Source organism: Hydra vulgaris, chromosome 12 (assembly GCF_038396675.1).
Source record: "Hydra vulgaris chromosome 12, alternate assembly HydraT2T_AEP".
Lineage (NCBI taxonomy): Eukaryota > Metazoa > Cnidaria > Hydrozoa > Anthoathecata > Hydridae > Hydra > Hydra vulgaris.
In genome coordinates, this window is record NC_088931.1 from 6,267,776 (window position 1) to 6,295,280 (window position 27,505).

A 27,505-nucleotide genomic window follows, 5' to 3' on the forward strand; every position below is an offset into this window, starting at 1 on the left:
TAAATAGTTTGTAGTTTATATATACTAGTATTTATATACGTATGAATGATAAAAGCTTATATAAGTTACTTGACATCTCCAGAAAGAAATAGTAAATGCTATAAAAACCAAAGTAATGTATTTATAATCTCTATGCTAATGAAAAATGTTTTTCTTTGTTTATTCTGCTTCTAGTAAGTTTGAGTCAAAAATAAAAAGCATATTTATTGAAAAGCTATAACCACGAGTGACTATAACCTAAAATGAATAAAAACCATTTTAAAATGACGTTTTCTGTTTACGTACGAACATGACTTGTTTTTATTTCATATTATAATAGAAGTTGAACCAAAATAATTCATAAATTTTTTAAGACTTGTTTTCAGACAACTACGGTACTATGAATGCATCATTTAAATTTAAGTTTTTTATTTTCTTTTTTATTAATTATAAATAATTAATATTTATTGAGTTGTTATTACTTTTTTTCTCATTATATATCATAAAATGTTTTGTTGTATATTTACAAATCACAAAGTTACTATGCACTTTTACATTATAACTGCTTAAACTTTTAAGTTTTTAAATGTTTTAGAAACGACAGAGAATTAAAATAATGTTTCTAAACTCAAAATGAATAAAAGATTTTTATATTAAAGAACATTTTTTTATTAAAAAAATGAGAGATTAAAACGATAAAATTTCAAATAAAAGATGAACAAAAGCTTTTGTAATAATTTAAGTTTCGCTTTATAAATCATTTTTTTATTTATCAAAGCAATCTTTTCTTAAACCTTTCAAAACTTTTGACAATACCTATTCATACCTATTTATCCTCTCTGACTACTGACTATACCTTGTTATAATCTCTGGCTGTTTATAACCGTTTATATTAAAAATTATTGTTTCTTTCAAACCCTTCTTTTTTTTTTTTATCTTTTTTGGTGATAAGTTCAAAAATATTTTTTCCTCGAGAGTAATCAATTTCAAACGCGTTTTTTTCCGCACGTGTGAAGTCGCTATGGTTGTAATAAAACGAAGGTATCCTTTTGGTTAAATGTCTTATCTATAAAACATGCAAGCGTTAAAAAATCATTCCGTGTATCTAACATTTAAAAACTTTTCAACGATTGTTTTATAGAAATAAAACTGTGTTTTATTATGAAATATTTAACAATCTCTGTCTGAAACAAAGTTATTATTTGATCTTTATTTTTACTACATTAAACATTGTTATGACTTCTTGCGAAGCTTTTGATAAAAAAATGGTGTTTTTAACAAAGTAATTTTCATTTTTTATAACATTAGAAATAGTACTCAGAGATTTTTGTTGTTGATAAACGTTATTATTAATTTATATTTATATATATGCATATCAATGTCGAAATTAAAATTGGGAAAACTTGCAATGTTTATTTTTTTTAAAACGATTTCTAGGAATGATTATAAAAATGTATTCCTTGTAGATTCCGTAACTTTATTTATAAGTTGACGAACGTGTTAAACTTGTTAAATTTTTTTTTATTTGCTATGCTTCTGGTTTTAATAACTCGTCGAAAACTGATAAAAAAATTTCAACAAACATATTTATTTTTTGGGTAAGTACAATAATAATTATACTTAACAAGAGTTTAAAAATCTTTGCGCGTAAAAACAACTTTTTTTTAGGTTTTAAATGCTCAGTTTACTATTATTATATTCTAGTGTATGTGCTTGATTCTCAAGGTACTCCGAAAGGACCTAATGGTCTTACCGCGGAGCACAGCATTAATAAGGAAACAATAACATTTAAAAACGGTGTTTACCCCTGCTTCCTCGCCTAATGCTGCTTTTACAGCCATAGCAAGAATTGAATCACCTTTTAATGACAAAGTATGCACTCTAACTAGCTGTGAACTCTGTGAGTACGTGTTGTTTCAAACAATGTCAATGTTTACATCTTTAGAAATTAAAGTAAATTCTTATGGAATAATTGATTATTTTGCTTGTAGTTTTATTTAGGTCTATAATAGCGGGGATCGGTTACTTTTTAAATGGAGGTCACTCATATTGAACATATAAAAGCAATATTTTTAATCTATTGCTCATTAAACTTTTTTTAAACCAATGAATAAAAGGCTCACAAATACACTCGTAAACTAACTAAATAAAAAGAACTCAGCATAGCATATGAAAGGCCTAAGATATGGAACAGCTTTAAAAATAACCATTTCTATATGGTGAAATCAGTTAAGTCTCTTAATTTTTCACGAAAAAAAAAAAGAAATTTTAAAATCAAATGACAACTTTGAAATTTAAAATATACATTATTTTATTAAACTTAATTTCATATATATTAAAAGGAATTGGTTCAATATACTTTTATTCTTTATGCTAAACGGAGATAATGTCAAGATTATGATTTTTAAAAATTATTCCATTTTTTTTTTTATTATTATTTTTTATTTTTAGTTGAATACACTTGCCTATTTAGACTTTTACTTAATAATATTATTTCAACGGAGTTTATTTAATTTTTATAACAGTTTTATCTTACTGTAGACTTGTTGAAACTTAGTGGCTCTATGTAAATATTGTGGTGACTCTAGCCAACCGTATCCTATTTGAGTCCCCCTGACTGTTTATATAAAATACTTTTTCTTGAGCCTCTTTTTGTTTAAATATCATCCTCTTTTTTAAGCCCCTGTTTGTTAATATAAATCCTCTCTTTTAAGCTCCTATTTGTTTATATAAGTCCTCTTCTTTGAGTTTTTGTTTATTTATCTACTTTATGTAAATGTTTTATTGCAAAATTTTTTTTGTTGTTGCCAATTTTAATTGTATGAACAGCGAACTATAAATTGTATTAAACCGATGATTGGTTTTGTTGGTTTTTAACTCTCAGAATCACCAGTAAGAATGATAAAACAAACTTTCAGAATCACCAGTAAGAATGATAAAACAAACTTTCATAATCACCAGTAAGAATGCTAAAATAAACTTTCGTAAACACAAGAAAGAATGCTAAAACGAGCTTTTAAGGCACAAGGGCAGGGCTTAAATTAAGTTAAATTTTTGTTTGGTTTCAGAAAATTTTGATTTGATTCAAATGCTCATGATAGCATCAATTTACTCTAAATCCAAATTACAATGTTTATTCCACACTTAAAGAAAATCTCCACTAAATGGAATACATGACTTGCGAAATTAGTTTCGGAAAATATTTTACGAATGAAGCTATTATTTTTTAAGTTGTATTTATTTTTATCTTTTAAGATATATAAATTATAGAAAGAAATAAGAGATGAGTTACTTCAGTTTATAAATATCAAGAATTTTATTTTAAATAAAAGAGGCTTAACATGAGCAAACCTTTAAAATTGATAAGACGAGTAATATGCCACTGCTGACGACAAAAAAACTGTTTAGATTTGTTGGCATTACCCCAAGCAATTTTTTTAATAATTTATATAGCAATGGATGAAAGTTAAACACTTTAATTTTTATACAGTTTAGAAACTTTGTTACAAATGAATGTGATATTTCTAGCTATATTTTTCATCAACATAAATACCTAGAAAGTTAGTATTTATTTCGCTTTTTATTTGAGTTTTGTAAGTTAAAAAGTATTGTTACGTCTCGGGGCAGTAACTTTTTTTTTAGAAGCTAAATTAAACAGTACTTTTTTTTATATTTAGAGACAGCTTATTCATTTTAAACCAGTCACAAGTTTCTTTAAATCGATGTTCATATTTAGAAATGATTTTGTAATGCTGTTATGAAACAAAAATGGTTGAAAAATTAACGGCTGACGGTTATTAAATTTAAATATTAACGGAGATTATTAATGTAACTGTGAAAAGAAGTGGTTCTATTATAAGAAACATAAGAGTGACCCACAAATTATTTTTAATGATTTGTATGTAACCTACAAGTTTTTTCTAATGATTTATATGTAACCCACAAATTATTTTTAATGATTTGTATATAACCCTCAAGTTACTTCTAATGATTTGTATGACACTCACAAGTTATTTCTAATGATTTTCTTGTAATACACAAGTTATTCTACCATTTTCTATGGGACAGTTGTATTACTGTAAATATAGTAGCCCTTAATTAATAAAGAAATTTTCTTCAATTTAAAATAACTAAACTTTTTAAAGAAGATTTTATGATCAATTGGATCGAAGGCATTGATAAATCTATAAAAACTCCCAAAGCATGTTGAGAATTTTCAAAAAATTCGACAATGCAAAAGGTAATAAAGAGTAATGCTTTTTTTTTTAAACATATTCTAAACAATTAAAACTATTTCTACCTATATAAGATATTGATTTATCAACATCAATCCCAATTGGTTATAACTGAGTAGTTGATTCAGCAACTGACTGTCTCAATAGATCAGTTAATTTGTTTTTAGTTTAAACTGTTTTAAAATATTATAATTATAGCTACTGGGATAATAAGAATTTCCAAATAATATATCAATGTGCAAACTGCTGCACCTAGATTAGATTTCCAACGTTTATTATTTTATACCAATTTTATTATTTCTAATAAGAGTGATACACCATTATAGTTTGATTTTGTCTAAAGACATAACAAGTTTTTCTGAATTACATCTTTAAAAATTTATTATGCTCATAACCAAAAAAATTTTTTGCATAAAGAAGTGTAGTTTTTTTTTGAATCCGCATTGATAGTGTTGATAATTAGATCTTGAATCCACATTGATGAGTTGATAAAAAAGTGACTTCATTAGAGTTGAAAACAAAAGTGCATTACTATCATGACCAAATGTTTATTTAGATTTAAACATTTTAAGTTTAAATTCCGCTAACGATTCTTCAAAGTAATTAAAAACAAAGTTGCTAGAAAACAACTTTTATTTTTTAGTCACGATACGACTATTTTGTTTCAGATTTCTGGTACAAAGATTTGTGATATATATAAACAACTAACACAAAAATATATTTAATTCATCAGTTATTTGAGCTTTGAGGGCATTGTACTGTTAACATTAATAGCTTTAGGCTTTTAATTTGTCATGTCAGTGAGTTTCCTAAGAATATAGTTCGAAAGTTTTAAATTAAGTTTATTGGTCTCGAGTAAGTCATAATATGTAGTAATATCTTGAGTAGGTCATAAAAAATTAGTATAGTAAATTTTTTTTAATTTTTTCATTTGTCATTTAAATTCTTTACCGTGACTTTTTTAAAGAACTTTATTGTGCTCAGCTTTTGTTTTTAAATATTTTATGTATAGTTTAGATTTTATTTTAGAGGATTTTTTGTGAATCATGATGACATAACACTGTTTTTTTTTAATAACTGTATTTTTGGAAAATTAGCGTCCAAATACTTCATAAAATATTTGTTTTTTTGTTGTTGTTGTTGTATGATCATTAAGGTGCTTCCAGAAGTCCTTACGGTCTTATTACAGACCACTGCAATAGATCATTTCACTAGGAAGTACACGCCTCCTTCCTTACCAATGTCGCTTATTTACCTAAAACCGTCCTGGAAACCTACTGCACCATGGCTGCTTAAACTAATTTCCAATGAAGCAAAGATAATTGTTTTGTTAATGATTTTAAATTAGCACTAGTAAACAAACAGCTTGGTAAACGCTTTGTTGAAATTTAACTGCATTAATAGAAAAAAAATAAGTAAAACTATCAGTTATGTCGCTTTTAGTGAGATTTTTTTTACAAAGGTTTATTGAAAACGTCAGTTATTATAATATTGTCTACTTAAGCAGCCAACGTTAGAGTTATTTTTATTGGTTTGTTAATTATAAAAAAAAACACCTTTTTTAAATAATTCATTCAATTCAATTCAAAAATTTTATCAGTTATGAAATTTTATTATCACACTAATTGTAGTGTTAATAACACGACAGTTATTAACACCACAATTGATATGATATTGCAAACAAATCAACATACTATAACCAATTTGGAAGTAGATGTGGCCCGGATATTTTTGCCGGATATGCCAGATAGTGAACTTTTCTAAAGTTTTACAAGCGTTTATGAAGAAAAAACAAATTTTGCCAGTCTACAATAAATAGTATTTAAGATCTTACTTTAAAAAATCCGAGAAAAACTGTGTAACATGTTTTATGTGCTGACGAAGTATAGAAAATAGTAATTAAAAAAAAAACAAAAATATAAAAACGATTTTTCTTTATAAATTAGTAACGCATATACCTGTGTTACACCAGTTTTTTATTAATTTTAAATTTTGAACACTATTTTATGTAGAATAGCAAAACATGTTTTTCTTCGTAAACATTTATAGAACTTTAGAAAAGTTCACTATCCGGCATATCAGGCAAAAATATCCGGGACACCTCTACTTATAAGTATATTTTTAATTCATTAAAGCATTGTTTTAAATGTCATTTAAAATACTTTAAAATTTTCAATTTGATGAGAAGGTGAACGATTGCAACAACTTATACTTAAAAAAAATTTTTTTATGGGGGGGGGGGTAGTGGGTAAGAAACTTGTTTATAGTTATTAGAAATGCTCACATTATGCCAGGTAATGTAATGCAAACATTCCTTAAAAAAAATTAGTAAACCACCACTATATATTTTATGCTCTAAGAAAATTATCTTGACATATGTTGTGGGATCCATTGAATTGGTACCAATCGAGAAAAGACGGTCCCAAAAAACAAGTTAAACCAACTAACGAGTTCCGCTTGCTATATAACAATAAACATAAAATTGTCAGAGTCAACTAGCTTAAAAACAAATTAATTAAAATTGTTAAGAAAGTTTCCTGGTTTGGACATGTTAAATTTAATCCGAGTTCTTTTTTTTTTTTTTTTTTTTTTATTGTTATTTCAGTTTATTAAGTCAGTCGTTATATAATAAAATAAATTGTTAAAATACTTTTACAAATATATAAATATAGCAGACAATATAAACTAGGTTTCCGAAAGAAGATCACAAGGATCGTGTCATCGGGACTTTATAAAATATAATAAAATATATAGTTTTTTACATCTTTTTTAATATTTTTTTTATTTACAATAATTGTGAAGTGCAAGGTATTATGAAGAATACATATATATTAATCTTTTACACGAATTAAACTGTAAATAATATAAACTAGCAAAATATTGTAAATAGTTCTTTGATTGCTTCATCCATCAAGTTGACTGCAAAGTGATACCTTTGTAATTTTATTCAAGCATTTTGTAAAACATGCCAAACCACTAAGCGTCCTAACTCTATAGATACAAGACCGTGGTTTTTTCTATAGAAAATTTAAAATGGCTTGAAAAATGGCTAGAAAAGTGCAAAAGATAGTGAAACTGTTATTTAAAAATGCCTCTAACATAAGGTGGTAAGGAAAAACCAATAGATAAACCTCCCTAGCTCCAAAGCATCTTTCTATCTCTAATTCAAAAGACAGCATAATAGATAAAGCATCTTTCTATCTCTAATTCAAAAGACAACATAATAGATAAACCAAACTTTATAAACTAGCGAAGTTTTATTACATCATTAGTTTAATGAAGTAATTATACTAATAATGTATTTTAAAAAATTGATACAAAACAATAATAACAACATAAGCGATGTAACAAAATATTAACTTTTTGAAGATAAAATAAAATATAATTATACCCGAAGAAAAATAAACTTGGAGAAAAAACAATTATTAAACAAAAAACGATGAGTTCCATCAATATAATTGATTACTACAAATTTGTCAAATTAAATTTATCTAGCTTTTAAACGAAATGGAGCAAATGGTTTAAAAAACTTTTACAAAAGTGTTACTTTATTATGTTTTGTAAATGCAACTTGCGCCAGTGCCATCAGATAACATCTCATAACAGAAAATTATGCCGACAAGTTTTTTAGATCCTAACATTTAATTTTGAACAATTACTTGATCGAAATTTGTACTGTCTGCGCCAAAAAAATAACAACAAGTGAACACTCGTAGAATACAGTAAAAAAGAATTTAAATCAAACTTGTCAAATTTAACAGTTTAAAATTAAAAGAATAAAACTTGCATTGACAATCTTGATTTTAAAAGCAGAAAACAAGTTTTTCTTTTTACAAACGATTGACCTGATAAAAGTAATTTTTACGGATTAACAAATTGACGTTTAAAAGTTAATTTTGTTTAACTGGCCATAACAACTCCATCAGCAATACTATTTACATTTGCAAAATTAAATAAAAAAAAGTCAAAGAAAAAATATATGAAAACTTAATCTAATCGATTTAGGAGAGAAGTAATAAAACTGTTTTAAAGTAAAGTTACATCAAGTAAAACTCCTCCCCGAAGTTTATCGGAAATACCGACTATTTCTTACATTTTCATAACGAGAAAGTTAGCGATTTATAGTTTTTATATCTGTCAGATATAAATATTGTGCAAATAATACAATAAATGATTTATAATTTCTTTTAACACTTTAGTAAACGTTTCGAAACGTAACTCTAATAAGTCTAAGAAAATGTTGAGATTTTTAAATGATTTAACTGTTATTTAAATGTTATTTAATATTCTGTTTATTAAAAAAAAAATTTTGTTTATAATCTTTTATAAAATTTGAAATTTGTTATTTGATTGAAATTTGTTACAAAGTTATTTCTTAATAGATTTCCGTCTTTAAATATCAGTATAAAACATCTAAATTTTAAGAAATGAAACTCTATAACTTCACTTTATAAAATGTTGTTTATAATAACGTTAAAATGTTGTTTATAATAACGTTTTAAACGGTATTAAAGAAAATAAATAAAAATCCCTCTCGGCATTAAAAATCTTTTTGAGTAACCGAAAGCAATATGTATAAATGAATATACTTTGTCTAGTTTTTTTATTAAAAAACGAAAGCATTTTTGAGGGAAATTTATATATATGGTCCCTATGAAGTAATTGTCATCAAAATCATTGGTTTTTACATACTATTATATTAATTTTAATTTTACTAATTACAATAACTGTATAAATAATAATTTTAAAATGGCTGTAACTTTGAAAATCATTAAAATATATAAATCTTCGTGACACTAAAAAAATATCGTTCCCAGCCTACTTGCTTTTTAATCCTGTTGTTGGCGAGTGTCAATTATGGTACGTTTTATATACTAAAATGTATAAAGGCGAGTTTCCACTCATCCGTTTTTCAACGGGAAAGGGAAAGGAAAGGAAAAAATAATTACGTGAGCATGCGTAATAAAAGTTTTTATTTGTCCAAAGGAAAACTGCGCATGCTCACGTGATTATTTTTCCGTTTCCTTTCCCGTTCCTGTAGAAAAACGGATCAGTGGAAACTCACCTTAATAGTTAAAAGTTAAAGGTCAAAGACCATCGGATACGTAAAATATTTTTTGATATCTTTTATCACACCGAAAGTAATAACGTTAAATCCGGTTATCTAATGAAGAATATTTTAGTTAAACGCTTTCTATTAGTAACCAACATGTCTCAATAGTTGATAATGAAAACTTCACATTTTATGATTAAATATTTTTTTGAATTCTTTTTAAGTTAAAAGAAATGTTCTTGAATTCTCATTAGAAAGTGTTTTCAAGATGATAATGTTCATCAGAGAATTCTTATCAGAGAATTACAAAACAAAAACTTAAAATTCCTAAATTTAGGAGTTACAAAAAGTCACAAAATTTACGAGCAATTACATAAATTACATTTAAAAAAAGAAAAAACTATTGTTAAGTTTTATTATCTCATTACAAATTGTTCATTATTTGAACTCTTACTTTAAAATAAGAGTTCGAATAAAGAACATTTGTAATGAGATAATAAAACTTGACAAAATTTTTTTTTTTGGATGTATCAAAGTAATTGCTCGTAATTTTTAATTTAAGCCAGATTTCTGTCTCTGGATGAGATATAAATACATTAAAGATATCGTCACACATATACCAGTAAAAATATTTATTGGCATTTTATGTTACGTTAATACTTTTGTTAAGAGCAACTGTTTCTTGACCAGGTTTTTGTTCCAAAATAAGAGATCTCTTTAGAAGTTGCAAAATACAATGTAAAATTTACAAAATACAATGTAAAATTTAACTACGTTTTAATTTAACATCGAAATATGACTTTTTGAGAAACTGAAAAATAAAATGTAATTACATTCAATGCATAAACTCTAAATTTATCTAGTTACTTCAAAGCAACAAATTACTTAAATTACTTAAAAAACTGAGCCCATGGAAAAATCAGCAAATACGTGAAAAATACGTATAACTTTTACCAAAAAACACGTCCAAAAACCAACAGATGTTTTTGCTAAAGAAATAAAAATAAAGAAATAAAAGCTAGAAGTCTTTAGTTACTGAAATAAAACTGAATTTTATATTTGTAACACAAATAGAAAAACAAATGCAGATGAAAAGGGCTTTTATTTTAGTTCAAAAGAATTCTTTGGCGCAGCCTTAATAATTTTACTTAAAATAAAAAGTTTTGTATTTATCCGCAAAGCGATCAATCAATTTTTTTTAATTTTTTTTTAATTATTAATTTTGTTCAGGTAAGTTAACCTATAAATAATTTTTTTTTAATTGGTAAGTTATATAAGGTGTTTTGTATCGTTATTTCATAGAAAATAAAAATAAATACATTAATTCCCATGTGGTCAAACCATTATTACACATAAGATTTCTTTTATATATATATTAAATCTCTAAACTATTTATGGTAGACTTTATAAAAAAAATTTTATAAAATTTACTGTTTTTAAAGGATTTATAGTTTTACATTTAAATTTTACAATATAATGTTATACAAACACATAAATTTTATAAAAAAAACTATTATAAGAAAAAATGTTAATTAGACATGGGCTTAAAGAAGATAAGGACGACGTTATCGAATTTTCTCATATAAATTTATAAAAGTTTAACAGCATATTGTAATAGTATTTCTTTAGGTTGTTTTGATACGCTTGTGATTAAAGACAATTACGATCAGATAAACTAATAAAATAAGTGAAAAAAATTCAAATAATGACAATGTTAATTGTGATGTTAGCGGTGATGACCTCAGATAAATAACTTTAGGCAAATTTATTGTTAAAATATATTTTTAACTTTTACAATCCTAAGCACTTAGATCGTACTGAAATATTTATTTGGATTATATGTATTTTTTTTATAAACCTGTAGTTATATCAAAAACATCATATAAAATTGAAAGTTTAAATTTTGATCTAACTGTAAAATACACTCAGGATAATGTTATTGTCAGTGTCAACCTCATTTACATCCGAGAAAACTTTTATCACTTTCATTAACTTTTAATGTCACTAAAAAAAAATTGAATTTGTCTGTTTTCGTTTAGTTTTTTGTTGATTTTTGTATCTTAGACTTTATCAACTTTCTTTATTTTTCTTTTTTCTATTTTTTGCTATTTGACTTTACGTTCATTTTATTTAATCCGAAGAGATTTTATTCTCTCTCCGGAGTACCTGTTTAAATACAAAGCATGTTTCCAAATTCAGCGGTTAGTTTTCTTATTCTGGCTAATGATCGATGAAGTAGTTACTGAGTTATATATGGTATGTAAAATCAATTGGATTCTTTACGTCTTTTCAAAAAACAGAAAATAAAAAGCAATATATATATATATATATATATATATATATATATATATATATATATATATATATATATATATATATATATATATATATATATATATAATGGTATTACAAAAGATCAAAATCGCGAATTTCCAACTGGTATTGATGTAGCTTGTAATTTATTAACTGTTTTGAATTATAACACAATTTGAATAATCTATGATTATATGCTCAAATTTACAGCAATTTATTTTAAAACATCCAAACGCAAGTTATAGTATATTTATTTATGAAAAATTACTTTTGATGACATAAATCTATTAAAATTTCTAAATTTGTACCTCAATCTTAAAACCTACTTCTTTGTAAACAATAACAAATAAAAACACGAAAACTAGAACTGATGCCTTAAATAGGCATTTTGTTTGGTGACTTTGTCTTTTAATTCTTTTGGTACCTTGTTGTTTGGTACCATTCTAAGTGGGCACGGGACCTAAAAAAGACGTTTTGTGAACATTCAAAAGACGTCCAAAATGTTTAAAAGACGTTCAAAAAGGTCAAAAGACATTTAAAGGTTGTCTTATTAACGTCCCGTGCCCATTTGAAACACTACACACACATTCATACATTGAGTACTTGTTTCAACTTGTTTCTCCGTGCAGCGGCCTTGTTCGCCAAGGTTCGTATTTTGGAGTAAAAAATTGAGAGAGGGTTGTAACCACAAGAAAAGGGGAAAAAAAAAATGCCTACGTTGACTGTAGCGGTCCTCTCGTCTTTAGGGAGAAGAATAACTATATATTGAAAAAAAACTTATTTTAAAAGAAGTTTCATATTTTTGATCCTCGACATGCTATGCAATTATATGTAAATTTAATGCATTACCAAAGCAATTTATCATATATAATATAAGTGTTTGCTTACAGTAATCATTTAAACTAGGTTTAAACTTAAAGTTAGCAACAGGTTGTTGTTATGTCATTCCATAAACTAAATTTTGGTATGCATTCATTTCACAAACATCTATCATTTCTATATATATATATATATATATATATAATAATATAACGGATAATAGTATAACTTAAGTATGCCGCACACAGGACACTAAGCTAAGCTTAACAATTTAAGTACATTTAAGTAAAAAATTATTTAAATAATTGACAAAAAATAATTCAATTTAATATAATGAAACAAAACATCTAATTATGGTGCTCAAGATTTTCAGCAATTAAGGTAAGTTGAACGTCAAGGTATTATTTTAAAACAATTTATTTATTGTTAAAAAATAAATGAAGTATGCTGTTTGGAACTCGTAAAAATTTGAAAAAAGCCATTCAGCGGCACTTAATTGCGAATTTCATTTAAAGTCTCTGTTTTTTAGCTGTTTTTTGTTGTCATTTTTCAAATCTAATATAAAGAACTGCAATTCTTAAAAAATTTAAACTTAAAGGTAAAGACATTAAAGGCCTACTAAAAAATCGCTTTTTCTGACTTTTAATCTAGATTCTCCGTTGGAGTCTTAAAAAATATGTGTTTTAGAGCACATTTTTGCATAAGATCGACCTTAAATAATTTTAAAATTTAATGTGGGTTTTTTAAATAGTCAATATTTTCAGGCTGTTAGGACTCGGAAATTAAAAGTTTTTAAAGTTTGGCTCCTACCCCAAGTAATACTTATATGCATAGTAATACACCTCTTGCACTGTTTTACCAAGTGACGTATTAGCAATTATTTATAGTAACGTTTTCTAGTGACATATTTGCAAAAAATATGTAGATAAAAAAATCTCTTTCATCTAAGCGAATTTTTTTACTTATTGCGTTAAACGTTTATTAAAAAAATTATGACATCATTATCTTAAATAAAAGCTGAGTTTTTGCTGAGTGTTATTTTTACACAAAATTTGTGCAATTTTTAAAGTAGCTAAACGAGATTTTAATGCTAATTTGGTGTAATTTTCACACTTTTTTCACACTGAATTCTACTTGTATTTTACTCTTTTGAGTGTGACACTTTTTTTTATATTTTTCTGTTATTTAAATGGGATTATTTGAAACAAATGTTTCAGCTGTTTTATTTAAAAAAATCTTAATCAAATAAAAACTAAATAAATAAATTAAAATCTAATAAAGATTAATTTCTTTAATTAAATTTAAGTATGTAAGAGATTCTAAATATTCTTAATAACTGCACGAGTAAAATATTTTAGAATGGCTCTAGCAAAAATTTTGTAATTTTTAGCAGCTAAAAAATATATATATAATGCATATATAAAAAAAAATACAAAAAATATACAAAATGTATCTTAGAATTATAATAAAAAGAAAAGATTTTTAGGGGTTTACCAAACTTTCAGGTAACAAGATAATTATTAAAACATGTGTATATATATATATACATATATATATATACATATATATATATATATATATATATATATATATATATATATATATATATATATATATATATATATATATATATATATATATATATATATATATATATTATAAATTGTTTATCAATTGTTATTTTTCAGCACTTGTAATTAACTAGTAGTGGTTATTCAGGCAATACTTTGTAAGTCGCTATAGTATCAGACCTTTTTGTTGCTTAAGCAACAGACACAAATATTGTGAACTTTAAATGGATAATCTAAATTTCTCTATTGTATGCGTTTAGTAAACATCTTTTGGAGTATTGTTTATGAATGTCTCGATCATTACTAATTCAGTAAAATTCACCAAATGCCTCCAGCGACCACTTTTTACTAAAGACTTTTTATTAAACGCATAATTATAACGAATCACTAATTTTTTATTTTGATTGTTGAACATATACATTTTGAAACAATTAATTATTTGATTTTAAAACATAACAACTGTTGAACTTCTTAGTTTACAATTGTTGGACTTTGAAAATGAATTCGAAAAGTTAGACAGGAAGTGTCTTAACGCATTTTGATGAATAATTGAGAAATAGGTATTAAATATTCTCTCAAGCAAACGAAAGCGAAGGTTAAACTCCGTACATTTTATTTATAGTTCAACAAGAAATGGCCGAAAAATATTCCCATATGCAATCTCAATTCAGGCGTATATTGCTGGAAGAAAGAGTTGGGAACGATTTTAAAGGTATTTTACAATAAATTTTTTTTACTTGCAAATATTAGAGTTTTACGGTTGAAACTACCGTATGTATGGGTAAAAAATTATCACATGTATTGGTAAATTATCGTTTATACTGATAAAAAAAAGTTCATCAGGATTAACTAAAAAAATAGGATTATCTGTAAATAATTTTTTTTTATTAGCACAATATTTTATTATGTACAGAAATGAATTTCAATGACTGCGAAAAATTCACTTTACTGAAATTTGCATAACTGATAATATATGATTAATAAAGTTAAACGATGACAATGTTTGTACCAATTTGTATTGGTAATATATATATATATATATATATATATATATATATATATATATATATATATATATATATATATATATATACATATATACATATAGATATATACATATATATATATATATATATATATATATATATATATATATATATATATATATATATATATATATATATATATATATATATATATATGAGATGTCAAAGAATTGAAATTAAAATAAGTAAAAACATCATAGTTGCAAAGTTTTAAAGATAAATGTAATATATATAAAGCAACTTATAAAATAAGAACATTTCGACATGGCTGAGAAATATAAACACGGTTTATATTATTTAACATCTGGCAAATTTTTTATTTGTTTTTTTTTTTTATATAAACTGAATTGAAGAATTAGTTATGTCAAACTATCAAAAGTTTGTGTTAATGTCTTAAATTCGAAATTAATTATAAACTTTTTTTTAAATTGTGAGTTTTTAAAATGGTAATAAAAATTTTGCCAGCAATATATTCATATAAGTATGTTATTTTTATATATATTAACAGCCAAAAAATAATCATTAAAACTATTTTCCTTAATAATTCATTAATGCAAAATATATTCTTAAATTTTCAATGTCATTTTTACTGTAGACATTTTTACTGTAGACTTGGTAACAAGTGTAACTATTAGTAACACTTGTATTTTTAATTATTGCTTAAATAATTAAATGTTAACAAATATTAATAATTCACATCTTAAGTAAAGTCCCGAAACACCTGTATATATATATATATATATATATATATATATATATATATATATATATATATATATATATATATATATATATATATATATATATATATATATATATATATATATATATATACACGCATGCATGTGTTATGGCTTGCGCAATAATGCAAAAAAGCATGTTCACGTCAACCAAATTGTTTAGAACTATAAATAGGTGTAAATATAAAGACAAAACAATTTTTTTACTTTTTTTATTTTAACAAACTTTCCTAAGACAACATATAACAAAAAATAATTTTAAAATGTCAACAAAAGTTATAATATTTTAACTAGAAGTTTCGATTTCCTGAGGAAATGTATTTAATTATTTTCTTATATGTAAAGCAATTACAGTTTGTAACATGAAATTAAGATGACGATATTTGACGGTAAAAAAAAAGAACGCCTAATATTAACTTTTTACAAAAAAAAACAGTTGTTTGTATTACAAATGAAAATGATTACTTAGAACTGTCAATTGCGACGCCCTCGTAGATTAATAAACAAACAATGCTGTTGTTGAAAAATTAATGTAGATCTTCCTCTTCTTTTAATTCTTTATCTCGACTCAAGTTTTACTTTGTCGTCATCTTAAGTTTGTTGTCACCCTAAATCAAGGGACTTAAGTTTAAAAAAGTTGGTTATAATAGTAATTTGTTATTTAAAATTTTTATAAAACTTCAACAGAATATTAACATACCATGCTTTGTTTGCTCGGTAAGTTAATATTCTGTTTAAGTTTTTTAAATTGTGTACTTAGTTCTTTACCATGCCGTTTCTCAGTTCGTTACCGTGCCGGATTCTTACCTTACCAGTATTAACTTACTTTAACTTCCTATTTTTATAACTTCACCACGCACTTTTATTATTTTACCGTGCACTCCTATTGCAATCGTGTACTTTTATTACTTTACCGCGCACTTTCAACATTTTATCGCGAACTTTTATTACATTTCCGTGCACTTATTATAATACCATACGATCTTCTTACTAAAACGAAAACCTTTTCATAAAGTTTCTTTAATGTTCATATTGTAGCAAATAAAAAAAATACGGCAAATCAACGAGCTGAAATGCTGCTTGTAAATCAAACTAAATAAAGTGCAAATAGTCAAAAAAACTAAAAAAAAAAAAAAATTAAAACAAATAGATCGCGAAATTATAAAATTATGCCTTATTTCTTTCAATACAAGAGGTGATTTCCTTTCTCTTTTCGTGTAACATAAAAATAAATTTTGAGACGCTTTTTGACGTAAAAGATAAATAAATGCTGCATTAAAATATTTGCTTTCGTGTATTACACAAAGTACGCTGATCTTCGTAAGTTATTAATGCCTCTGCAAATGACAAACAAAAGTCAATAACTTGTTTAAATTTTTTTTTAAAGTTGCTTCGCAAACATGCCAGCATTCATAGATTCTTTCAAGTTAAAAAAGCATAAATCCAATTTATCTTTATGAAATAATGGAAACGAAGTAGAAGATTTTTTTGGTAATATCATTCGTAAGCTAGAAAGTTATTGGACAGGAAAAGAAATTGAATTTTTTTTTTTTAATAATTTTTATATCACTAAGGTTACCAGAATTCAGAACTTTATTTTTTTTATTCTGTAAGCTACTTTTATAAATTTTAAAACGGCTGTTTTTTTCTGTAATAAATAATAATGGTTGGGTGAAAACTTTTAACTCAAAAATACTTTTATTCAAAATTTTTTGAAGCAGGCGTAATTATTTTTTGGTTATAAAGTCTTTAACACTAAAAAGTTAAAAGTAGTACTTAGCGATTATTGCTGTTTTTAGCACTTTTTTGACTGTTGTAATTGCCAATGATCAATAACATAAATAAAGTAGTCATATACAGACTTTATTTTACTGTTAATAATATTTACTTGCAAAGATATGTATTTTTAACCAAAGGTTTTAATTGAGGTAAGTTTCCTTTTCTTAGTCTAAGAAAGATGGTCGAACTCAAAACAAGATGGTCGAACTCAAAGCAAGGTTGTTTTATTTAGGTGTGGTAACAACTTGTACTAAAACATTTTTGTTGATTGATTCAAGATTAAAGAGTTAAAATAGTTTTAAGGTACTTTTGGGTAAGTTTTAAAGCATTAGTTTCCATCAGTTGTTTCCCAGTGCGCACGCGTCGTCCGGAGGACGTCCACTGGACGTCTCGTGGACGTCCAGACGTTCGTAAGACGTCCAACGGTCGTCCCCCGGACAAAGTATGCCCACTGAATTTTCGATTTTATAATTTATTGTTCATCAAGAAAAATTCACTGCTTCTGCAAAAGATCAGGCGTTTTTAGTAAATGGAAGAACACTGCTGCTGGTTAGAGAAAAATGGTCAAATAAAATAAGTCTGCTTCATACTACATTAATTAGATGCGTGAACTTTTCTGATATTGTTCCATGTTGAGATCGTATTATTTTAAAAAAGTACAAATTGTTAAACCGTTGCACATGTTAATTGGTTAACGAACCCTTCGTTAATACTCCACAAACAGTAGCATTGTTAAAGGTCCCATTGACAAGTAAGATGGAGAGAAATAAAGATAAAGCAAGTAGCATACATTAAGTAAATATGCTAAATATATAAATTCAAAAACAATTTACAAAAGAATTGAAAAAAAAAAAAAAAGAATTCAAAATAAAAATCTCGTATTAAAATCTCGTTTGAGTATCGCTTTAATTAGTTTTTCTTTTATTGCGGATTGAAACCGATTGAAATTCCGTTGAAGAAAAGTGATGAGCGTGATAAAAATGTCAAATAATCAAAACTTGCTTATTTCCACGCTCTCGCAACGCATGCTAAACGTACTTTTTTGCGTGGAAACAAAAAAAGTATGAATGGAGGAATTGGAATCAGATTAAAACTTTTTTCAAAATATAGTTTGCTGTTTTTAGTTTTAAAATACCTTTTCAAAACAATTCCAATTTGACCGGACCTTTAAGAAAATGCAAAAAGAGTTTGGCCCAATTATTTAACATGTTTTGAAAATTATTTTAAAATCTTTCAAAAACATTTCTAAAATTATTTAAGAATTAAAATCTAACTCTAAAAAGCTAGATTGAAGCATAAGAAACGAGTTGATTTAGATTTTTGATTAAAACCAAAATTAACTCCGTGATGTCAAAGTTCGTGACTTCGACATCACGCGGTTAACTTTGGCACTTTATATATATATATATATATATATATATATATATATATATATATATATATATATATATATATATATATATATACATATACATATATATATACATATACATATATATATATATATATATATATATATATATATATATATATATATATATATATATATATATATATATATATATATATATATATATATATATATATATATATATATACGGTAACAATAAAGTGACATTTTAAAATGCAGCTTTTCAAATAACATATAAATTTATAAAATGTACGTCAAAAATATTGCGTAAAAAATATTATATGTGCTTTTAACACTTTACTTCATTATGTAACATTTAAAATAACCTATATAAAAACTATTCACGTAACATTTAAATATCATAAAAATTAAAAGCAATATAAAGTTTTTTTCAAGATCAAAGTTCGATTTTTGAAATTATCTTGGTATGTTCAAATGATGTTAAAAAATGGTTGTCTTACAACTTGTTTTACGATATTTGTTTATTATAAATGTCTCAGTCAAATCAAACGGTTTTAAAACTATAGCCATAATGTTACTAAATAAAGAAATATAATTTGTGGATCTTTCTGTTTAATGATATGAAAATTGCTTTTTTTGGTAAATTCAAATCCTGGTATTGCAAAAAAAATTTTTATTATTACTGATATTTATTTTGATTTTTATGTTTACATGACTTCTTTTTTCATTTTTATATTTGACAATGCTGATAGTGACTTTTTTTGCGTAAGAACTAATTTTACAATTAACGATATTAAATAGTATTTTATAATAATACAAATGAAGAAAATATAACAGAATGTTTTTTACACAAAAGGCAACTCAAACTGTTTTATTAATTAGAAACTCCTCAACAACTTAGAAGCAGGTGTTTATCATTCATGCTACACATTCTTTTGATAGATACTTTCAACCTTTTTTTCTATGCAAAAATTGTTATATATTTGTTGTTGGGTTGTCTTCAATAGTTCTTTGCAATTTTGAATCCTAGCTCAAGACACGTTTTGTTTTATTTTTAACTTGCGTTTTTTAAAAAATGCTGTTATTATAAGAAATTGAAGTAAACCAATTAAACATGATCACTTATTCCGTTTGAAAAAATATTGTACTTTTGGTTTTAAAGTTTCCGTCAGGTATCTTCAATTGTTTGTCGAGTCATTGGTAATACACAGTGAATGAATAGCTATTGAATTACAATTATTTTACGCCAGAAAAATTACTTGAATTTTTTCGTAAATTTTTATCAATCAAGTGTTAAATTTTTATAAGTAGTTTTGAGATTAACGACTTGAACTTTTTTCTTCAAGATAAACAGCAAAGTTTGTTTGCAATTACTTGTAAAGCTTTATCAGCCACTGTTTTTGTAAGAGTTTTTTTTTAATCTTTGCTATTTACAAAAAGTACCTACAGATTTTAAAATAACTTTTTATTAAAGTTAAAAAAAATATGGTAATAGTTAAAACTAGAAATGCAAAAAAAAAAAAAAAGTTTGAAAGAAAAAATTAAAACAGCAAGGCTCGTATGTTGACTTTAGTTTCCTGAGTAAGTATCTATATAAGTGCTGTATATGAGGACAAAAAACTTTGAGTTCCCATAGAAATCCAAAATGGGTAAAATTTTAATTAAAAACATGGAAATATATAAAGGAAGATGATTCTGTTATAAATAAGAATGCTGCAATATAATTGTTTCTTTGTTATTTTGTTTCCACTGCAATTCTTTAAAAAAAGCTTATTTAAAAAAAAAAAGTTTTTAGAAAGAAAATTAATAGCATATTGCGTAGTTAAACTGCTAAGTCAGATTTTTCCCTAAAAAAGAAAATTCACAATCTTTTTCTTTATAGAAGGCGAATTTAGGGAGCTCAATTTCAAGTTTCGGGGCTCATTTTCCAGTTTAGGGGCTCTTTTGCGAGTTTAAGGAGCATTTTTTTTTTTAGTAATATCTCCAGGATTTTAAAGATTTTGCGGTCCTAATAGCAGATTTTGGGGCGGATGGGTCCTCAACCCACTAGCCACAGCACTGAAGGTGGAAAGACACATTAAAAAATTTAAAATATAGATAAGAGGCTTTTAATCTTAGCATAAAATGCGTTTCAGTTTGGAAGCAGTATTGCTGCTACAATGGAGTAAAACATCATTTTTTTCTGTCATTTCTAAAAAAATTAACATTATTTAAAACTACAGAAAAAGAAAATCAAATGCAAGTACAAATGTATAATTAATACTGCAAATATATATGCTGCTTTTTTCACCCCGACGTAATTTCTCTTTTTTTTATTTCCACACTAAATGTAACTCCTTTGTTTACCCCATAACTAAATCTAGCTTTAAATAATAATTGCATATTATTCCATTTGCATTTACCTGATGTCAATGTTAAGACATAATTTAAAATCATTTTTAAATTTAAAAAAAATGTGTGTGTGACAAATAAAAAACGTACATTATCGCTGCTATTCTGTGAGTACGTGTTGTGACGTTTCACTTTTGTTATTCTATGGGTACGTGTTGTTTGATCTCTGTTTAACCCTTTAAAAAAATATACAGGTAAACCAGAAGTAGTGTGATATACTTTTTCCGAAAAACTTTTAATTTTAACTGCAACAACTTTATTTAATCAAAAATGCAGAAATAAGATAATTGTAAAAAAAATGTACATTTTTGGCTAAAATATAAATTTTTTAATCAGTTTTCATAAATTTTGATAAATTTTGATGGCTTTGAAAAGCACCCGTTCACTGAACTTTTATAATGGTTAAAATCTATATAGCAAACATCCCGTTAATATTTCTTTTTTTTGTGCTTGTTTATGCTAATGTTGCTTTTTTTGATCGCTAGTGTTTGTTTTTTTCTATTTTGTTTTTTTCTGGATATCGTTTAGATTGCAAAGTCCATGCAGCGCAACCTAAAAATAATTATGAAACCCTTTGAATTAACTCAAAATATGTTTCGTACAATTAAAAGATTTTATTTTTCTGATAACCCATAAACTCACGGGATATGTTTTGCTTCAAAGCAACCCATAGTGTTGTGATAATTTTAAAGAGGTTTGAAAACACTCTTTTCCAGTCTTTGACAACATTTTAAAACTGAAACTTAAATTTTTCAGATTATAAAAACCCGTGTCAAAGATGTTAATTTTATACTTTATATATTAAAATCTCTTACTTTTTATATATTTTTTGTATGGTATTTTTATTATATCATATTTTATGATGAATCAAAACACTACTACTACTACTACTACTACTACTACTACTACTACTACTACTACTACTACTACTACTACTACTACTACTACTACTACTACTACTACTACTACTACTACTACTACTACTACTACTACTACTACTACTACTACTACTGCTACTACTACTACTACTACTACTACTGCTACTACTACTACTACTACTACTACTACTACTACTGCTACTACCACTACTACTACTACTACTACTACTACTACTACTACTACTACTACTACTACTACTACTACTACTACTACAAATAATAATAATGATAATAACAAAAGCAGTATCAATAATAATATTTATTTATCTTTCTTTAGAAATGAGGTCAAAAAATGAGACCTACAACATATCATTGCATCATTCTGTAATAGACAAGCTAAGTAATGATACAAAAAAATCAGAAGTTGACCATGTTGAAGCTATTGTTATAGTTACATTGTTGGTAGTCATTATGATCATTAGTTTATTTGGAAACTTAATAGTAGTTGTTATTGTTACAAAAAAGAGGCGAATGCAAACTTTTACTAACTGGATGATTTTAAATTTATCAATTGCAGACCTGTGGGTTGCACTTTTATCAATCCCCTTAGAAATTCCTATGGAATTAAACAATAAACAATGGATATATGGAAAAACATTTTGTTCGATATTTTATCCGTTACAAACATCATGTGTATACGGTTCAGTATTTACTCTAGTTGCGCTTAGCTTTTCTCGATTTTGGGCTATTGTTAAACCATTTAATCGACAACCAAACATATTCATGGCAAAGGTTTTAATTGGATTTATATGGATTTGTAGTTTTATAGTTGTCATTCCCTACATGTCTGTCTTAAATTACTCCGAGGATGATGATGGAGTACAACATTGCGAAGAAAAATGGACAAATACACAAAAGCGAACTTACACGATAGCTCTTTTTCTATTTCAATACGTATTTCCACTGACAATAATATGCATGGCTTACATTTACATAATAAGAGAGTTATGCTATAGAAAAAAAACTGAAAATAACAATTGCAAAATAAAACAACTAGAAACAAAAAAAGTTGTAAAACTTCTTTGTATTATTACAATGACTTTTGCTATATGTGTTTTACCTTATCATATATTTGCACTATGTGTCGAGTTTGGGGCGTTAGATGAAGAAAAAAATAATATCATAAGCTTAATTTGCTATATATTTTTATATACTAACTCAGCGCTGAACCCTGTTATTTACAATATTTTTAACGCCGAATTTCGTGAGTCGTTCAAAGAACTTTATAGAACGGTGATCATTTTTATATTTTATAACATTGATTCGGAAAAAAACATCGGCTTTTTCTCAAAGCGAAGACGAAGTTGCGCTCCGAGTAGTAGAACTTCAAAATATAGCGAAGATACTTTTACAAAAAGTAGAAACAGTCGTTTTACGCAAACGTTTAATAAAATGGCAAGTCATAGCCTCATAACCGTAGATATAGATACATGTCAATAATATTATTCAAGTATAATGTAAATTTAAGTAAATTGATAGACCTCATGATATTTTTTTAATATAAATTTTTATAAATTCTAAAATAATGTTTAGTTAAATAATTTAATTGCATTAATTAGTTTACATTTTTGTATTTATTATTCTGTGAAATGTGAATCCTGTAAACCATGGAAGTGTTATACAGATTTAAAATTTTAACAATTTCAAATTAAGAAAGATATATTTCTTAAAAAATGTCAAAACGTTAAGTTTTCATTGCTTTGAAAATTTAACGTTAAAAAAGTTGAAAATTTTACGTATATACATTTTTTTAATTCTCACACCCATTTTACGTTCTTAGGAACTTTGTTTTACTTTTTCAAATGTTTTTGGTAATTACTTTAAATATAATTAAATATAATTTAAATTACTTTAAATATAATTTAAATTATAGCAACTAGAAAAGGCAGCAAAATTATTTACAGCAAAAAAAATGTTCACGGCGTGTTTTTGTTTTGTATTGGTAACGGAATTTTGAAATTTAAAAGAAAAAATGTTTGCATACCTTGATCAAATGATACAGTTACAACACATATTATAACGAACGGATAGAATTTCTAACACATACTATAACAAACTAATACAGTTACTAAAACATATTATAACGAACGAATACAGGTACTTATAGGTGTGTTACTAATTGAAGCTTAGGTTACTCGAGCATTTACAAACAAAGTTTTAATTGCATTTAATTACGCAACATACAGGCACGAACTTGGGAAAATAAGGCAAATATAGTATAACAATATGACATAAGAACATGTGAACATGGTAACAACCTATTTTGAATGGAACAACAAGAACTAGATTAAGTTAAAACTCATACAACTTTGTAAACTAGCAATCGCAAATCCCAATGTCCCTTGGGCTTAAAGTAAATCATTTATTATTATCCTTTTTTTTTTCAACTTTGAAATTTTGGAGCCCCAAAAAAGTTTAAAACCTTTTAAACTCTATAGAGAAATAGGTTTTAAAAAATTCTGGAACAAATAATTTTGAACACAGAACTTTGATGTAAAAACCATGTACAGATAAATTTAAATGTGATTCAACTCTAAGAATTTAAGAGCTATATATTTATTTAAATAAAGACTTTCATTAGATAAACTGCTTGTTAATTGCTTTAATGACACTCTCAAGCAGCTTGTTGTACATATTTCTACCAGAACTTGGCGTGAACCTGGATATTTTAGGATTTACTTCATTTGTTAATTCAAACTAATAAAATAAAAAAATATGATGATGGTTTAAACGTTTTTCCTTCAAGGAATTCACTAAAAATCACTTCTTTTCTTTCAGTCTCTAGTCACTGAAAATCAATTCTTTTCTTTCAGTCTCTAGTCACTGAAAATAATCGACAGCTCTTGTTTTATACATAATTCACTATAAACTATAAAGACTTTTCCTTTAGTCACTAAAAACAATTGATTGCTCTTTCTGTAGTCTTTATTCACCAAAAATAATTGGATTCTTTGTTTTTAAAATATGAACTATATTTTAAAAACAAAATCATACTTACGTTAACTTAAGCCTAAAAGTTCTATAAAAAAATTACTGTTACATAAAGCAATTATTTAAGAAACTGTTTATTTCAGTAAACGTTTATATAAAGATTTATAAAACTAATTTAAAGACTTGAAAAGCTTTTAAGAAAGAGTTCAAAGAAGATTTTGTTTGATCTGAAAATGTTTAAAAAAGAAAATGAATTGACAAAAGCGTACCTTCTTTTTAAAGTAAAAACAGTCAAATTTCACTACTCAAATCCAATGCCAAAGTTTATAGAGGTAATTATCTTTGATACCTCATTATCTTTGATATCTCATTAGTTCATTTTTTATAAAACGTCTATTTTTCAATTTCTTTATTTATAAATTTTTTCCACCTAAAATTAACATGAAGTTCAAAAGGTGCAAAAGATGCTAAAAGAATTATTCAAAAAATTAAAAGATAAACTTTCTACACTTCAAAAACAACTCAAATAGATTGCCTCAACCCTCGCAACCAACTGGATTAAACTTAGTCCAGTTTTGTAGGTGCTCCAAGAAGATCTAACTAAGAGCAGATTCACACAGCACAGCGGAAGTTTTGGAATAACTTGCAGTTAAGTTCTAATTTTTTTTTTTTTTGGCTTTGCAATTAGGCCTATCTAGTTTTACTTTTGTTGGCAAAACTGCATTAAAAATGCTGTCGGGTTAACAAAATATTTCTTTACTTCATGCAACAACATTAAATACACAGTTAGATCAACCGCAATCACCTTTGGCTCAATGAAAAGATACAGTTAGTATTGTATTAGTATTTGAGCCGCGAATACATTTTGCACCAATGCTTAGAATATAAAACTACACACCTTATTGTTAATAAAGTTACATCAATTTATTTATACTCAACGACGCAAGTAAAATTGTATGCTCAAATGGGTAGCTTTTTGACTTCCTGTTAAATTATTTCTCAAACTTTTTTTAAAGCCTAGTGCGCACAGAATCTAAAAAAGACATCTTTCGAACGTCCTTAAGACGTCCAAAACTTTAAAAGACGTTCGCAACGTATATTAGACGTTTTAAAGACGTCTTTTTTACCGATGGCGAAGCCTCAAGTAAAAATAAATGTTACAAGACCAGCAAAAATAAAAACAACTAATCCAAATTTCAAGACGGTCAAAGGCCAAAGCCAAAAATAATAAAATAGAAATCTTCCAATGAACTAAGCATTAACAATTGGTTAGGGTAGTAGCAATACAATTGACAAAAAAACAAAAAACTATAATAAATAAAATGCGATGTCGTTCACTCCTCAAAATAAGATTCAAAGTAAAAAAATTGATTTAGCAAAACCACGACAAGTTAGACAGCTTAATTATTTCAATTATTAGACAATCTTTTCAAATTAAGTTTCTTTTTTTTTAATTTTTATTAACCAAAAAAGTAAGATCTAAAATAGAAATATTTTTTAGTTTTTAAAAATGCAAGCGTTTTGAAGTAAAAAAAAAAAAATACAAGCGTTTTGAAGTAAAAAAAAAAAATACAAGCGTTTTGAAGTAAAAAAAAAAAAAATACAAGCGTTTTGAAGTAAACAATAAAAATAAAAGCGTTTTGAAGTAAAAAATAAAAATACAAGCGTTTTGAAGTAAAAAAAAAAAACGGACTTGCAAATTATTAATTTCTTTTTTGAAAAATTAAATTCTTGTATATTGAGAACAAAACCTCATTTAAAACTCCTTAAGAATCTATATAAGTTAAACTATGCAGTCTTTCAATTTCTAAAATATTAAGTCAGATTTTAGTAAAAAAAAAAAAAAAATTATTCATAATTAATTCTTAAAAATGTATGTTTAAACAATTTAATTCAAATAAATGTTAAAAAAATTAATTTTTCAAATTTAAACTAAATTTTAAATACATATATTATGTAAAATTGTATAATACAATTTGATAGAGAAAAATACTTTATACAAAATTGGAAAAAGTATATTTGAAACAATATTTGGTATTTAAAATTATAAGTGAGAAATAAAAATACATTCTATTGTTTATTTTGTCATAATATTTTAACAAAAACTGGCATTTTAAAAATATGAAAAGGATATAATAATATTTAAATAATGATCTCGCTTTGGGGAAAAATTTTATTCAATAAAATGCCCTTAATTTAGTTTTAAGTTATGCGAGCATCATATAAACAGTTGTTTTAAAAAGTAAACAGTATGTCACCTCTTTTGTTAGAAAAATAGGATTCTATACCCCTTTTGTAATGTTGAGAGAACTTAGCTTTTGGTTTTTAATGAATTAAA

General features: G+C 25.5%; 1 protein-coding gene across 8 annotated transcripts in view; it reads left to right on the top strand.

Moving 5' to 3' along the window:
- The window catches only part of LOC101239951 (galanin receptor type 1), a 42,291-nt gene extending 18,399 nt beyond the window's left edge, over positions 1-23,892 (top strand). The window contains exons 1-3 of one of the 8 annotated variants that reach the window (XM_065811352.1): positions 1,207-1,261; positions 14,593-14,682; positions 22,514-23,892. In XM_065811352.1, coding sequence (XP_065667424.1) covers positions 14,604-14,682; positions 22,514-23,676 — 1,242 coding nt within the window. In that variant the 5' untranslated portion in view covers positions 1,207-1,261; positions 14,593-14,603 and the 3' untranslated portion in view covers positions 23,677-23,892. Of the gene's footprint in view, positions 1-1,206; positions 1,262-1,428; positions 1,578-1,688; positions 1,880-13,760; positions 13,905-14,592; positions 14,683-17,093; positions 17,248-17,701; positions 17,839-19,344; positions 20,310-22,513 lie in introns of those variants that run through there. The other 7 variants (XM_065811351.1, XM_065811353.1, XM_065811350.1 and 4 more) reach the window with 7 other exon arrangements.
- The last annotated feature ends 3,613 nt before the right edge of the window (positions 23,893-27,505 follow it).